The sequence below is a fragment of the Urocitellus parryii genome, chromosome 1 (genome assembly GCF_045843805.1).
Source record: "Urocitellus parryii isolate mUroPar1 chromosome 1, mUroPar1.hap1, whole genome shotgun sequence".
Lineage (NCBI taxonomy): Eukaryota > Metazoa > Chordata > Mammalia > Rodentia > Sciuridae > Urocitellus > Urocitellus parryii.
Genome location: NC_135531.1, coordinates 36706805 through 36723151, shown reverse-complemented (window position 1 = coordinate 36723151; position 16347 = coordinate 36706805). Strand labels below are relative to the sequence as shown.

Genomic DNA, 16347 nt, shown 5'->3' with positions numbered 1-16347 from the left:
AATATGCAACTTTTTGATTAATGACCTATGGACTGTTCTGAATAGAGAGCACACACACCTAGGAAAAACACAGTTTGGGTCAGGGTTGACAATTAACTAAAGAGCAGTGAGATAATACGGAGGTTTTACAACAAACCTGTCCTCCCAAAATCAATTACTCTGGTAAAATTAAAAGACAGATTAATACATGGGAATTTTTTTTGCGTATTCAAAGATTCAATACCTGCTAATTTTGACAAGCATAAACATCTGGAGTAGTCAGACATTAGGAACATTGTAAATTAAAGACTCCATGGTAGTAAGTATAGATTTATGTCACCTTAAAATGCCAGATGACTATAAATGAACATAAATCAAACTAGTAGACATTTTATTAGTTCCCAGTTTGTAGTAATGCTTTTAGGCAAGTAAAAACAGAAAACTCAGCATCTTGGACTTACGTTTTAAATACAAATGCTGGATGAGTGATTTCTATTATATCATGTCATCTCCCTTCAGCTTCTAGACACCTTTGCCTATTTCAGGTATTGACCTGGTAATGCTTATGATTCAAGACTTTGGAGCAGGCATGTAGCTCAGTGGGACAACCTGCTTAGCATGCATAAAGCCCTGGATTTAATCCCTAAAATTTCAGAAAAAAAAATCCAGTTTGGGATAGGAGTGTATGTATCTCAGCGGTAGAACACTTGCCTATAGCATGTGTAAGACCCTGGGTTCAATTCCAAACACCAAAAAAGAAAGAAACACTTCTTGGACACTATATACTTTTTTCTCCATGAAAATCCATATCACAGATTTAATAAAAATTAAAGAACAACTCCAAATTGATTCTACTGGCCTTTATGAAATTCTCAGCTGAGACTGCTGGCATCTGAGTATGTCAAGCCAACTGAATGTTCCTCTGAATGTGTTCCAAAGGATATTAATAGGCTTGACTCAAGAGAGAGCTCCCAAATTAAATAGTTTATTAGTGCTGGTATAAAGCTATCAGTCTCTATGTTACAAATTTCTCATCACACCTTTAACACGGTTGTACACATTATGAATCCCTAAATGAAAAACAAACCACTTCAAAATTTACATATATTCTTATATTTATTGAAAGACATTTCAAAAGGTTTTGTCCCCTAAAACATGATGCAATGGATTGTACTTATTTTTCTATTTTCCCTAAGTTCTTTTACTCTATACCAAATTATATCACCAAATATCTATAAACCTAAAAGTTTTAAAAGCTTTAACTGAATTACAACTTATCTCCAGACATACATTTCACTAATCATTTTTCTACAATAAAAATTGGTCTTTTATATCTGCTGCCAAAATCACCATTTAAGATCCTACCAAGACCGGGCAAATGATGGTGCACACCTGTAAGCCCTATAGCTTGGGAGACTGAGGCAAGAGGATCTCAAGTTCAAAGCCAGCTTCAGCAACTTAGCAAGGCACTTAGAAACTTACCGAGACCCTTTCTCTAAATAAATTTTTTTTTTTTAAAAGCCAGGGGGCTGGTATTGTAGCTCAGTGGTAGAGCACTGCCTCACACATGTGAGGCCCTAGGTTCGATCCTCAGCACCACAAAAAAACAAACAAATAAAAATAAAGATATTATGTCCATCTACAACTAAAAAGTTTTTGTTTTAAAAAAGGGTGGACCTGGGGATGTTGCTCAGTGGTTATACACCCCTGGGTTCAATCTCCAGTACCAAAAAAAAAGATGCTGTCAAGTTATTCAGTGGACTTTATGTTCAAAACACACACACACACACACACACACACACACACACACCTATGTGATTGAGTCTTCTTAGAAATCAATATGTAAAAGCATATCTGGGCTAGGTTGTAGCTCTGTGAGGTGCTGGGTTCAATTCTCAGCACCACACATAAATAAATAAAATAAAGATCCACTGACAACTAAAAAATATTTGTTAAAAAGCATATCTTTCTGAAAAGTGAGTTTATTTTAATCTGGTAATCATACATCCATAATCCACACTTTGCTTACATTAGTTGTAGAAAGTGCAAGATTTAATTTAGTGCCCAATTCTATTTATCATCTGCACTAGACTCTTGATGCAGACTTTCCTTTTTTTTTTGATATTTACTTTTTAGTTGTAGTTGAACACAATACCTTTATTGCACTTATTTTTTTTTTTTTTATGCAGTGCTAAGAATCGAACCCAGGGTCTCCACATGCGAGGCGAGTGCTCTATTGCTGAGCCCCAGCCCCTCCAGCTTTCCTTTTTTATGACTTTTTTAATTCAAATTTTAATTCTAAAGTTCATTAGCATATAATTTCTACTATACATTTCCTTAAGACTTTCTTTTAAAGTCAGCAAGGCCACTTGCCACTTACCAGATGTTGCTTTCTCTGAATAGTCATGCCCTCTCTAGAAATAACACTTATATCAGTGCAAATCATCTGCCCTTAGGTAGCAGACAATGTACATTCAATCCCAGGCTGAGATTCTTATCTTCTTTCCAATTCTAGCAGTAATTAAATACTTGCCTTTGGGTATCCTGGACCGCTGACTGCAAATTTTCATTATGCTCATTTGAACATTTCCCACAAATACATACACAGATATGTACCCATATGTATAATTATTATGTATCAATTAAAAAGAAAGAACATTGGAAAAACTAAGAAACCAAAGAAAGTAATTTAATTTTTCTGTAAAACAATTTCCAAAAGTCAGCATGCTATCAATGGGAAAGGGAAAAGGAATAATTACTTTGACCACCAAATCAGAAGCAAGAACTTCCTTCGCCCCTTGGATTTGGGCACCTGCTGCTCTGTAGTGATCATCTGAAAACTTGGAAGCTTCGCCAGCACCTGATTCCACGACAACATTAAAACCCTGCTTGACCAAGGCCTGGACACCAGCAGGAGACAATGCCACTCGCTTCTCATTTTGGAAAACCTCCTTGGGGACTCCAACAGTCAGTTGCTTATATGGAATTCCTACAAACAGACAAAGGTAATAAGCAAAAAAAAAAATGTTTAACAAGAGACTTCAGGAAATGGAAATGGGCAGTCTGTTCTTCAAAATATACTGCATGCTGGGGCTGGGGATGTGGCTCAAGTGGTAGCGCGCTCGCCTGGCATGCGTGTGGCCCAGGTTCGATCCTCAGCACCACATACAAAGATGTTGTGTCTGCCAAAACTAAAAAAAAAAATAAATATTAAAAATTCTCTCTCTCTCTCCAAAAAGAAAAAAAGAAAAAATATACTGCATGCACATGTTGCTATCCAAAATGATGTTTTTGATTCACAATCACAATTCTTTTACTTTCATTGAAAGATGATAGGAAATTTTTATGCCCACTCTCCTGAATGTTTTGAGTATTTTATTTAATCAAATTGCTTTCTTTAAGGCATTCTTAGAGGGAAAAAATGGGTTAAGAGGTTACATAGCATGCTAACTCTAAAACTTGGGGATTCTGGTCTCCCTGTCCTAACCTTTATCAAAGACAAAAGTAAATTGCTGTGTTTTTTTAGTTTGTTTGTTTTCATATTTTTGGCACTGGAGATTGAACCCAGGGGCATTTAACCACTGAACCACATCCCCAGCCCTTTTTATTTTTTGAGACAGAGTCTTGCTAAGCTATTCAGGGTCTCGCTAAGCTGCGGAGAGTGGCCTCAAACTTAAAATGCTCCTCTCTCAGCCTCCTGAGTCACTAAGATTACAGGTATGGGCCACCATACCCAGCGTAAATCACTGTTTTGAAGAACAATCCTATGTTACATACTTTGGTGTCCTGCCACACTGAAAGTCCCCTTCCTGCCAATTTGGCCACAGGTAATTTCTCAGAGATTTTCAAATGTGGTATCTTGAGACCCTACAAGTTTAACAACAACTGATAAGAGATCACCAATTGGGTCCTAGATAATAATCATCTATAGGGCAGACATTCAGAAAACCAGCAGCTACGATCCAGAAGATCACTTATACAGGAATTCTGCTCAAGGACACTCATGTTGGCCAGCGTCTACTCAACCCAATAATGTTCTCCCAGGGAGTCTGAATGGGAGACTCATGAAAAAAGACAAGGAGAAAAGAACGATGTAAAAGGTATATGTAAGCATAGCCATGAGCAATCAAAGGAAGGTCAGCAGCAGGTGTGGCAGACACAGCAGTAGTGGATATTAAAAGAAGGAAGATAAGTCATGGCTATAAAATCCAGAATAACATTCCACTTCTCCAAAAGTAGATGAGGGGTCTCCTGGGCTCCCATTCTTCCCAAGAATCATACAATACACCCTCTTCGAAAAATATAACCCATTAAGATTCTGTTCTTTGCAAACCAAGAGAGACTGCATGATATATACTTATATTACTTACATATGGTTCAGGCCAGTGTTAGCTTAAGGATATTACTTACTTCCGGTGTTTCATTCAATATGTAAATATAAACACAATTTTTAAACTAGAGTATCTATTTCTTTATAAGTTTTACTAAAGCTTAGGAAATCTACTCTTTAAAATCTAAACTCATAATTTTAAGAATGAATCAAATTATTGATTCAGAATAAGTTGTTAAGTAAGATCTTGGAGAAGTTAAGTCAACCTAAAACTATCTGAATTTGAACATTGTCTTAGATTTCCAAACTACTTGTGCATTAAAAATTTACAGTAAACCAAAGGCAAATAAATGCTTACTCTTACTTGGAAGAGAGGGAGGAAAAGAGATAGCTCACAAACATTTGGATTGATGTGCAAAATTAAATCATATACTCTGACCTAAAGTTCAATCATCTGTCATCAAATCTAGGCCCTACATGTCAAAAATCAAGGAAGCTACCAAAGATAACTCAAGTCATGTCAAAGAAATTTAGAAGCTAACTTAAAATGGCTTCTATGGGCCAACTATAATTTGAAGCATCAAAAATAATAATTAATAGCAATGGAGTAAAATACATCCAAAGACGTTATAATCCATATGTTCGTGTTGATACTCAACAAATAAAATATTTTAAAGCTTTATTGGTCAACATGAGAATAATAGCATGTGGAAGGCAGAATAATGTTCTCCCAAATATATTCAGTGTCCTAATACCCAACACTTGTGAGTATATCACAACACATGGCAAAGGGGAATTAAGGAAGCAGATGGGATTAAGGTTGCTAATCAACTGACTTTCAGATAAGAATATCCTGGATTATCTTAACTGCCCTACTGTAATCACAAGGTTCCTTAAATGTGGAAGAAAGCAGGTGGAACAAAGGACCACAAGTCAACAAAGGCGGGGCTCTCCAAAAACTGGAAAAGGCAGAGAAACATCCTCCCCCGAGCTCCAGAGAGGGATGCAGACCTGCCAACACCTTAGGCCCAGAGAGATCTAGTTGAGTTTGATTTCCTTAAGATAATAACTCTTGTATGAAGCCACTAAGCTTGGAAAGGAAACGAATACATAAGGAAAACAACTCATTATTAGCAAAAATAGTAAATAATGGGAAAGAATTAAACATTTATTCCCCTCTTTCAAATGTTTCTTGATAGAAAAATTCTAGCTAATACATGAAGACAGAATAATACAATATTAGATACAATGATAGAATATAGAAAGAAAGATCATTCTTTGAACAAGCCAAAAGAAGGAAGAGGAGCAGAAGAGGAGGAAAGGAGGAGGAGAAGGAAAGAAGAAGATGAAGAGGAGGCGGCAGAGGAGGAAAAAGAAAAAGAGGAAAGGAACAAAGGGAGAGAGAGAAAAAAAGAAACAATTGAGAAAACCTGAGTGGAATTATTTTCTATGCTTCTCAATGTGGTAATGAAATTCTAGCTATATTAAGGGAAAAAATAGAATCCTTATCTTTTAGGGATAAAAAAGAAGTATCCAGAAAATAATTGAGAACCAGAAATTAGCCAGGCAGGTGGCACACGCCTGTAATCCCAGCAGCTTGGGAGGCTGAGGCAGGAGGATCACGGGTTCAAAGCCAACCTCAGCAAAAAGCAAGCCACTAAGCAACTCAGTGTGACCCTGTCTCTAAATAAAATACAAAATAGGTCTGGGGATGTGGCTCAGTGGTCGGGTGCCCCTGAGTTCAATCCACGGTACACACCACCCTCCAAAATAACCAGAAATCTTTCATGCAGTTAATATAGAGATGTTGAAATTTATTAGTCATAAGGACAAGTCTCATGTCCTCAGAACAGTCATTTACATTTTTTTTTTTTTTGCACAATTTTATCACAGTGGGCAATCTGGCTTTCCACAGCAGTTTAAAAGAAAGCATCTGAAGGTAAATTTGGGAGCTCTTAGGGAAAGGTACCCTGGCAACGGTGACTTGTTATCTGAGAACAAGAAAAGAGGTTCTGAAGTCTATTTAAAGCAGACACAAAAATTCAAAATGCCCAGCAATGTAGGGTACTTTAATGAACAAACAGTCCTACAAACTTAAAAAGAAGTAAGGATTATCCTTTGTATCAAAAGTTGACTCCTAACATCCATCCTGTCCCTCCATCTTAGTACCAAAAGGCCATTTTTAGCTGGGTATGTTGCCATCTGAAAAAAAAAAAAAAAAAAAAAAAGTCCAAGTCTCCTTTATAAATGGCCATGTGCCTAAAGCATGGCCAGTGAGGGGTAAACAGAGGCCCTGGGATAGTCTTTGAAAAGACTGCTAAGAGGAAGCTGACTCGACTTAGAACAGCCCCCTCTCAGTCTCTCCTCCTTCAGGCCCCTGGAAAACTTGCACTCCTACTCTGCATGCGCTGGAAAGTCTGGTAAATCTCAAGAGACCTGATCTTATCTTTTAAAGATTCTTCCACCAAGTGCAGAACAAACTGCAGGAGGGCCAAGGTACAAAGCTCAGAGACTATTTAGAAGACTGGTCCATTGAGAAGAGGTCAGTGTAGACGAAAGGTAGAACTGACCTTTACCAATTCAGAGGGTACAGAATGACTCCAAGGTTTCTGACCTGAGCAACTGAGATGAAGGTGCTCTTTATTAAATCGGAAAACACTAACATAGATCAATTAATACATTTAATTCTTAATTCCTGAGCATAGATGAGCTATACATGGTATAAACCCCCAATACTGGAAGGCAGCAACAGCCCCCTAGGTACAACTGATTTATCTTTTATCGCTTTCTACTTTCCTTTCTTCTCTTAATAGTGACAATCAGGAATTTCTATACATGGAAAATATAAGACAGCACTCTTTTTTTTTTATTTAAAATGATCACTTGTAAGCACCAAGTTATAAAACTGTATGGTTTTCCCTTTTATCTACCACCAGGAGAGCTATTAATATCTATGACTTAAAGCAAACACTGAAGTAAGATTTTACCTGGTTTCTCCGGGGCTTTACACCACAGTGCCTGATGAGTATGAAATGTTCGTAAAACATCCTTCTTCCCAGGTAGAACCTTACAGGACCCCAAATTGCTAAGTAAAGGACATGAACAGCCAGTCACCACTGTTTTTAGAAGGTTCGCCATGATGACAGGAGCTCCCAACTTCCCGAATCCTTAAGGCAAACACTAAGAGGAAAAGAAAAGGATTATGTACCAAGGAAAACAATACTTTTTTTTAACATAAAGAAACACAAGTTACTAATCTACTGAGCTTGGAATATAATGGTTATATGAAGACATCTACAAAGAATTTATTTGCCTGATTCTTTTACTTCAAGAAGATGTTTCAAAATGTGTTTCCAATTCGGATATTTAAAATTTGAAATCCATTTTCCCACTAAACTGGAATTACAAACTCACTATTCAATCCCAAACCAATGACACAAGTGTATCTGATCTTTAATGTAGCCAGAGAATTTAAAGACACTGTATCAAGTCATATCTTCTATGCAAGTTACCTTCTAAGTCAACAATGTGCAGCAAAAATTGCATATAATCAAAGTTACCTATGAATTTCCCTCAAATTACCTAAAATACTATACAGTTGTGACTTACATTCAGCTACCAGGTTGTGTAAAAAAAAAAAATACTGCCATCCAGTGTAGGTAGATGCACTGAGTCAGTGAGATTCCCTGAACTCAGACTGACAGAGTCAACACAAAACTCTTATTTGCCAAGCGCATGTCTCATTGAAATTAAACATGCATGGGATATGGCTCCAGGAAAAAGAAACAAAATTCCATGCCATCTTTACCATATAGACTTATACTTGCAGATATGGGAATAAAGTATATTTTGTTAGTGGTTGTCAAAAGTGGCCACTTTTTGCCAGTTCTAACCAGGCTGAGTAAGATGTCACTGGCCTTTGCTGTTACTAAAGCTCCTTTGGCTACCTCTGTTGCCCTCCTTGACAGATTCCCAGGGATGCATGGAGGACACTCATACCATCCTGACACTTCTAATGTTCCTCCACCTTTCTCTTCTTTCCTTCAAGAAAGGAAAGAAGCAAAGAACCTAGGACTCTATCAGTCAAACTTGCCTAAATCCATCCATTCTGTCTGTAGGTTCTGATCTATTTGATGGGCAGTCACAAGGCCAAGCACCAGATCTCAACAGACTCCATGAATACTCTTCCTGACCAGAGGAAGAGATATTTAATTCATTTTTTTAATTACAAAACTGCTACCGTAATTCCCTGGTATTTTTTAAAATATCAGAAAGAAATATTGATAGTGGAAATTCTCAGTGCATCCAGTGCTTATACATAAGATGCCCTTTAATTCAACAAAAATGTGCCTCAGTTTACTCATCTATTAAAAAAAAACTTAGGAGAGCAGTTTGTAGGGCCCTTTTATGCTTTAAATATTTTATGATTAGATGAGATTTTGCAATGTTTTAAAGTTGAAGTCCTAGTTCCTCACCTGTTACTCCAGAGGTATTGCCCTTAGGAGTACTTATAGAATCAAAATGGAATGGGTCAGCCACTTGAGATAAGAAAAGTCAACAAGTAATAACACTACAAGGCAAAGTAGTAATACATGTTCAAAGTTCTTTGATGTATCAAAGAAGGCGATCATGTCCTCTTAGCTCAGAAAAGAAAGGGAAAGAGCTAGAGGAAAAAAGCGAATAAAGAGGGAGCATGAAGTATGTTTAGGCACACAATTAAAAATGTATATGAATTATCTTTTGCATGAGAACAGATAGTTTTACATTTACAGGGTTTTCCCACATAGGTCATTTCATTTCAATCTCAAAGAATTCCCAACTCCGATAAATATTCTCCCCATTCATTCATGGGTCATACATTGGGTTATTTGTGGCTGAGAATGCAAGCAAATGAATTCAAAATTCAGCCACCAATTCAAAAAAATTCAAAAAAGCTATGCCAAGAATTGATGGAGATACAAAGACATGAAAGATAATTCTTGTTTTGAGGTAGATTTTTTACCTATCCTTACTGCATGACCGACCTCAACCTATCCCAATCTCCCCACTTAGAGTTTCTCCTCTTGGATCAGTCCAGTTCCCCAACAACCACCATTCTCACAAATTGACAAAGTTCACCCACACTTCATCAGCAAATGAATGAAGCTTCCTCTAACAGAGCCCCATAAGGTCCAAGTTTGCCACTCCCTGGTTATTTGATCTAAACTTCTCTTAGCCTCCCTCTGCTTACCTAGTTACAAAGAAAAAAAAAGAAAAAAAAAAGCATAAAAGGCTAAAGTTTTTAAGGCCTTTTTAGGTTCTAGAAGTCTTATGATTAGATAAGATTTCTCAGTATTTTAAAATGGAAATCCTACTTCATGGCCTGGAGTCTGGAAATTTTGTCTTGCCTATTTGAAAAATAACAATGTGATGTTGAGCAGTTCTTTGGCAGTGGCATGAGACATCAGTAAAATCAAGACCTTGGAAGGCCAACTTCTCCAAAAAACAAAACAAAAAAAAAATGTTCACATAATTCAAGTTAAAACTATACAGAGCAGAGATCAGGAAGTACTTTATTATTGAGAGCAGTCCATGTCAGTAAACTTAAATTAAATACAGATAAATCTTAAAGATATTCAGAGAATATCTGAACCACCTCAACACTGGCTGGACCTTTTTTTTTTTCCCAAACATTGCACTCCATTTTAATGATCACATTTCCCCCATCTGCACTCTAAAGTTCTCTGTTTTTCTGGCTTTGAGGCAATAAAAAGACAATTTTACACAAATCAAAACTGAAAAGAAAAAAAAAACAGAACTTTTTTTTCTGTATGGCATTCATGTGGACATTTCATGTAAATTATTTGGGTAACTATCTCCCCTGAAATATTTTAATCATTGAGGGTAAATAGCCAACCCAGCAGAGGTAACATAGTTAAGGGTGAACTGTATGCGATTGGTAAGTCACTTTACTGTCTGTACCTGAGTTCTTCATCTTTAAAATGGGAAGAATCATAACACCTACCTCACAGGATTGTGGAGAGGATTAAAGGAACACAATATCCTGATTAGCTCTTATATTCACTTTGCTATTACCTGTGGCCCGGTGAAAGTCAGTAAGTTTTGGTTGTTTTGTTTTTTTGCAGTATTGGGAATGGAACCCAGGGCTTCCTGAACATGCTAGGAAAGTGCTGTACCCACTGAGCTACTTTCCTAATCTTTTGATACTAATCTTTTGGATTAACTAGGGCCAGGTACACTGAAGCAGGGTACCTATAAACACATTCTCCAAGCAGTTTCAGTAAATTTCGTTTGAAAATTAAATGTCTGTGTAGCTTTGTGGAAAATAAACATCAGCAAAGTTTAAGCCACCCTCAGCCTTCCAATAACTTTTTATCTCAAACTGTCCTTTCAAATTTTTTTTAAAAACAAGCTTTGCAAAGAGGGGGACATTTTAAATAAGAGAAAGTAGGCACATGAGCCCCATCCCCCCCTCTCTTAATAGTCTAGGCTACAACACTCCAGACAAGAGTCCTCTTAAGGACTGCAGGCACCACAGGGCGAATAAAGGACACCTGCAACTGTAAACAAGTCATGCTTTTAAAAGTGAGACATACCAGCAAGGGCACAATACCCAGGCAAGCTTAGCCTGACGGGCAGCGTGACCTCGCCCAAAGCCACCAGTGCCTCAGCCACTGACATCAGTGCACCCCTCCCTCCGCAATAAACTGCCACCCTCCAGCAACTGCACTGGACCGTTATTTATAACCTCCCCCATAGCCCACTGGCCCAAGCTGCAGAACAATCATTCTGCTCTCAAGTTTGAATCAGCTTTATCCAAGTTTCCCCCTCAGCCATCTCTACCCCCTCGCCACTCCAAATCCCTCTTGGCCTCGCAGAAGCTTGCACCCACCACCACCAATCCGCCCTGACATAGTCACAACTTCTGCTGGTAACTCCTATGTCCCCAGTCGGGTACCCTCCCTGAACTCCCTCAAGATTCAAGCACAATTAAGGGGCTCCCAGCTGCCTGGGTGCACCCCCATCAAAAGTCCTCGGTGACCTCTCTCTTCACCTCCCCCCCACGCCCCAACCCATCCCCCGTGCCGCTTGGGACCGAAATGACCCTCTCAGACTATCGCAGTTCTCCAAAGCTCCAAGATCTGCACCTGCACAGCTGCCGAGGCTCCCTGCCTTTCGAGGACCCGAAGCCGAAGCCGACCGCCCACTCCTTTCCAGCTGCTCCAGGAAGACTCGAGAAAGGAGGCCCTCAGGCACGGTTCTCCTTCACCACCAAGTCCCAGGCCTGCGGGCGCACCCTGTTTCTGGGGCACTGCCGACCCCGCCCCCTTCTGCTCCTTGACAGGTCTCCTTCCTCGCCCGGGCCTGGGTGGTCTGGGCAGCCGCGCCCCTGCCCCAGCTGCGCCTTGAGCGCGCGCCCAGGCAGCTCTCTTTTGGCCAGCGCTGCCACGCTCACCTGGGCCCGGAGCCTGGGCGGCCGCCGGCTGCGCGCCACCGGGTGTGAGGGAACGCCGCGCTGGCAGACCCGGGCTTCGGCCCCGGAGCTGTGCCTCCAACCCGGAAGAACAGCCCCAACCCCGCCGCCGCGGCGATCGCCACGTGACTGCAGCGCTACCCACTCTCGGGCCCGGCGCCCCCTCCCCACTCCCTTTCTTGGCGCTGGTCTTCTTCCTGCCAGGTCCCCTCTTTCGGAATGCGAAAGAAACTTCTAGAAAATGCCCCCTTTGAGCGCAAAAGCCGGTTACCCCCAAAGGGTCTCTCCACTCCAAGAGGCAGCCCAAACCTCTTTGTCTCGGCTGGACCCAGGAGACCCCAGCCCCGCCTCCGCGCCTTCCCTAGGCCCGTCCTTGTCAATCAAACCTGGTGCCAAACTCTGCCACCGAAGTTTTCAGGAATTCATTTGTCCTCTTCCCCTAGAGAATCAGTTACAAAGTCTAAGAACAAGTAAGTGAATAATATAACTCCACTCTTGGTGCTTGTCTTTCTTTTAGCTCTCTAGGAAAAAAAAAATCAAAACTTCAGTAACAGGAGAAGACCTTAGGGAAAAGGGGGGGAGGTGGAAGGCGGGAATAGGGGCGTTGTTTTTCCATTCTGGCGGGGGAGGTGGAGTTAAATTCTTAAGAAACGATGTCAAGGCCCGAAAATTAACACACATCTGCGTGTTTGTCTTCCAACATCAGAGCCAGCCTAGAAGTCGTCTTGCAATACTGTTAGATATCCAACGTCTGGAACGGAAAGCAACCTCGGTGGACTTTTATTAACTTTACTAACCAGGCCTAAGCTGCTTTCGGCAACATTATAAAAGAACTTCAAAACTAATGACTTGATCATTCTTTTCGAGGAATTCTGTTACTTATTCTGCAGATGTATTGAGGCTAAAAGTGGGAGAACAAAACATGGAGTGTAAAATGATCACTTACACAAAGTTGAATCATAAAGTCTCACCGTAAAGGTCACTTCTTTTTGTTTTTATTTTGTTTTGTTTTGAAGTGTTTAAAAGTCATAAGGCAAAACAGGTATTCCATATCTTCAAAAAGAAATGAACCACAGAGAATCGCTTACTTTGAGAAAGTGCCTTGTGTTTAACCGGCACAAAAGGTCAATTGGACTCCCGCTGAGATCCAAAGTAAAACACTGTCCTGGTCCTGGAAGATTTCAAAGCCAGGAAAGAACACAGCCCTATGCTTTAAAATAATAATAAGCCATGAGAAGTGCAGCCACAGAACAGGTTCAAGATATTGCAGCTACAATGAAACAGGTGCCGTGGATAAGGATTTAAAACAGCTCTTGCCTTGGGGATGTTGCTCAAAATAAGAGTGCGTAAACAAGGTCTGGGATTGATCCAGCACAATCAATCAATCAATCAATCCTCTTAATATAAAACACAGTTTGTAGCAGTTAACGGTTCTTGATTGCCAGCTACGGACAATTTTGTTCAAAGGAAAATTTGGCAACTTTTGGAGACAATTTGGTTGCTGCAGATACAGAGGGGAGGCTTCTAATGGTTGGAAGTCAAGGATGCTGCTAACCATTTCATATTTCACAGGGCAGGCCCTCACAACAAAGAATTATCAGCCCCTAATGTTCAATATCTTATTTAATTTATGATTATATTACATAAGAACAAATCCAAAGATAATACACTGCTTATCAGTTTTGAAAATAGTGAAGAGTATGCATCTAACTTTAATAGTAAGCATGATTATTTGATTCTCTTCATTTGTATAACATAATTTGGACTCCATTGCTTCAGGTGAAAATATTGTCATTTGGAAAGCTGGGTTTTAGGTCATAAGCTCTTACATATAATTATGCAAATTAATCCATAAAGGGGGGACCCCCAAAATTGGTTTAAGTTCCAGAAGTTTGCTTGGAAGTTGCTTCTGAATCTTATACGCTAATTTTAAAAATTTGTAAAAATTTCATATTCCCCATGAAGTAGTAATGACCCTACCTGTTTTGCTATCTGCTCTTTCCTCTTTGGCTATTTGGACCTCTGAATGTTCATCTTAGACTAGAACCAGTCACATATATGCAAGTTTTTATTACAGACTTTTGTTATTTGATATTTCAATTTTAACTATATTTTGAAATTCAGATAATTCTCAAAATTTAAACCTTGAAAATTTAGGAGACTTTGTAGCCATACAAGCTTAAAAAGAATATTCAATAGAGTTCTAATGTATCAGAAGTAAAAAGGATGAACTCTTTAGACAAGTGTAATTTTCCATTAGGATCTACTTTGAAGCCTGAAAATCAGAAGTAAGCTCAATAGACAAAAATAAAAATGTAGACTGTGCCTGAGAAGATATGCTAACAAACACTGAACTTAAAGATGACTTGCTACAAAAACCCGCATCTAGTTAAAACCAGGTCAGAGAATTGGTAGACTTTCATTATGTTTATTATGTTAAACAGTTGTCAGCAGTTTATTATTTCAAGCTTCACTTTTAACAGGATAGCAATTATTAGCTCCAATGAGATAGGATTCTTATAATACAATAATGTCTACCACAGTATACACTTGACAGGTATTAAAGGAACCATTATCAGGGATGAGGGATAGGTCAGTGACATAGCCCTTGTCTAATATGTGCTAGGTCCTGGGTTTATCTCCCTCACTACCAAAAGGGAGAGAGAGGGTGGGGAAATAGAGAGGGAGATAAACATCTTTAATTCAATATTAGCCCTTAGCTGTTTCTTAGGCAGGCCAACCAAGTATTTGATCTTAGAAAATAAATATTAACTGACTAAATGAACTAATGCTAATCAACATTAATTGGAAGAGGGTGAAGGAGAACTGACATTACACAAACAGAACAAGGTTAAATAATTGGCAATTTGTTTAAGCTATTTAAGTGAAACTAGAGTGTATTTGAATTTATCATGATCATCTGAAAAACTAACTCTTGCCAGTTGTGATGGTGTGGGTCTGTAGTCCCCTTTGGGGACCTGGGAAAATGGTAAAGGATAAGAACTATGTTAGTATCCTAGGGCTTCTGTAATTGCTATGAGGGAGATCAAAAGAGACCCCTTCCTAAAATATACTTCTTTAGCATATTTCAAGATGGTTAATTAGAGGGGCTGCAGGCAGAGGAATGGCTCTGAAAAGCTGTCCCTTGGCGGGGGGGGGGGGGGGGGGTGATAGAGCAGATTTGAATCTGTTGAAGCATACAAAGGATGCAAACAGGCTTTCTCTGAGAGCCCTCTCCCGGATTTGCCAAGGAAAGATTTTTTCACAAGAGAAAGGGGTGGGGGTGGGGGCTGACACTAGCCCAAACAGAGATTACCCACAGGTAATCTTCTGATGACTGTTTGGGAGATCTGCCTAGCAAGACTTTTGGTCAGTGCATTTTCCTCCCACCCTTCTCTGACTTGCATCAATACCAGTTCAAAATGTTACTTAAGCTTCAACAGTCTGACCTTTAAGAAATCTCATACCTTGGGTGTGGCTTTCACATTAATAAATTATATGCTTTTTCCTGTTAATCTGTCTATATTGCCAATTTATTTCATAGACTAAAATCATCAAAACTTTGGAAGAAAGATAGAAAATTGAAAGTTTCCCTGCAACCACAATTTGCGGGACTTAAAATAACAGAAATGTTGCTCTCACAGTTATAGAAGCCAGAATTCAAAATCAAGGTTTCAATACAGTGTATTCCTTCTGAAAATGCTCAGGGAGAAGCCTTCCTGTGCCTCTCTCTTGGCTTGCAGCAGTTTTCAGCAATCTTTTGAATTCTTTGACTTAAAGACACCTCTACTATCTGGTTGCCTTTTCACATTACCGCCTTCTGTGTACCTTCTCCAAATTTCGATCTCCTTTCTCTAAAACAGTACCAGTCAGTGGACTTAAAGACCATCCTAATGCCAGGATGGTTTAATATCATGATCCTTAACTAATTACAACTGCAAAGATTATATTTCCAAACAGGAATGGATATGAATTTGGGTTGGGAAACAATATTCAAACCACTACAGGGGCACTGTGCGTTTAAAGGTATCACAATGTGCATTGTTGTTTGTTTTTGAAGATGGATGGACTTACCAATTCTTGAGTTTAAACAAAAAATTCAAATTATTTTGGGAAAATAAAAGGGAAAGTTACTGTGCATTAATAATTGAAAATATGTTCCTTAGTTACATACTATTTGCATTTTTTCTGGAGGGGTACCGGGATTGAATTTAGGGGTACTCAACCACTGAGCCACATCCCCAGACCTATTATGTATTTTTTTATTTAGAGACAGGGTTTCACTGAGTTGCTTAGTGCCTCACTATTTGCTGAGGCTGAGTTTGAACTAGTGATCCTCCTATCTCAGCCTCCCTAGCTGCTGGAATTACAGGCGTGTGCCACCATACCCAGCTCTATTTGCAGACTTTAAAAACAATCTAATTGAAAATTTCCGTCAACTTTTATATATATTATTCTTTTGGGGGGAGGGGGTACAGGGGATTGAACTCAGGGACATTTAACACTGAGTCACATCCTCAGCCCTATTTTGTATTTTATTTAGAGACAGGGTCTCACCAAGTTG

At 39.2% G+C, this 16347-nt stretch overlaps 1 protein-coding gene across 3 annotated transcripts in view; it reads right to left on the bottom strand.

Moving 5' to 3' along the window:
* Nnt (nicotinamide nucleotide transhydrogenase) overlaps positions 1-12336 on the bottom strand; it is a 98986-nt gene extending 86650 nt beyond the window's left edge. Inside the window, exons 1-3 of one of the 3 annotated variants that reach the window (XM_026393624.2) lie at positions 12170-12336; positions 7297-7489; positions 2739-2968 (exon numbers count right to left, since the gene is read on the bottom strand). In XM_026393624.2, the coding sequence (XP_026249409.2) occupies positions 2739-2968; positions 7297-7447 (381 nt within the window). In that variant the 5' untranslated portion in view covers positions 7448-7489; positions 12170-12336. Of the gene's footprint in view, positions 1-2738; positions 2969-7296; positions 7490-11457; positions 11851-12169 lie in introns of those variants that run through there. The other 2 variants (XM_026393623.2, XM_026393622.2) reach the window with 2 other exon arrangements.
* Between the last annotated feature and the right edge of the window lie 4011 nt (positions 12337-16347).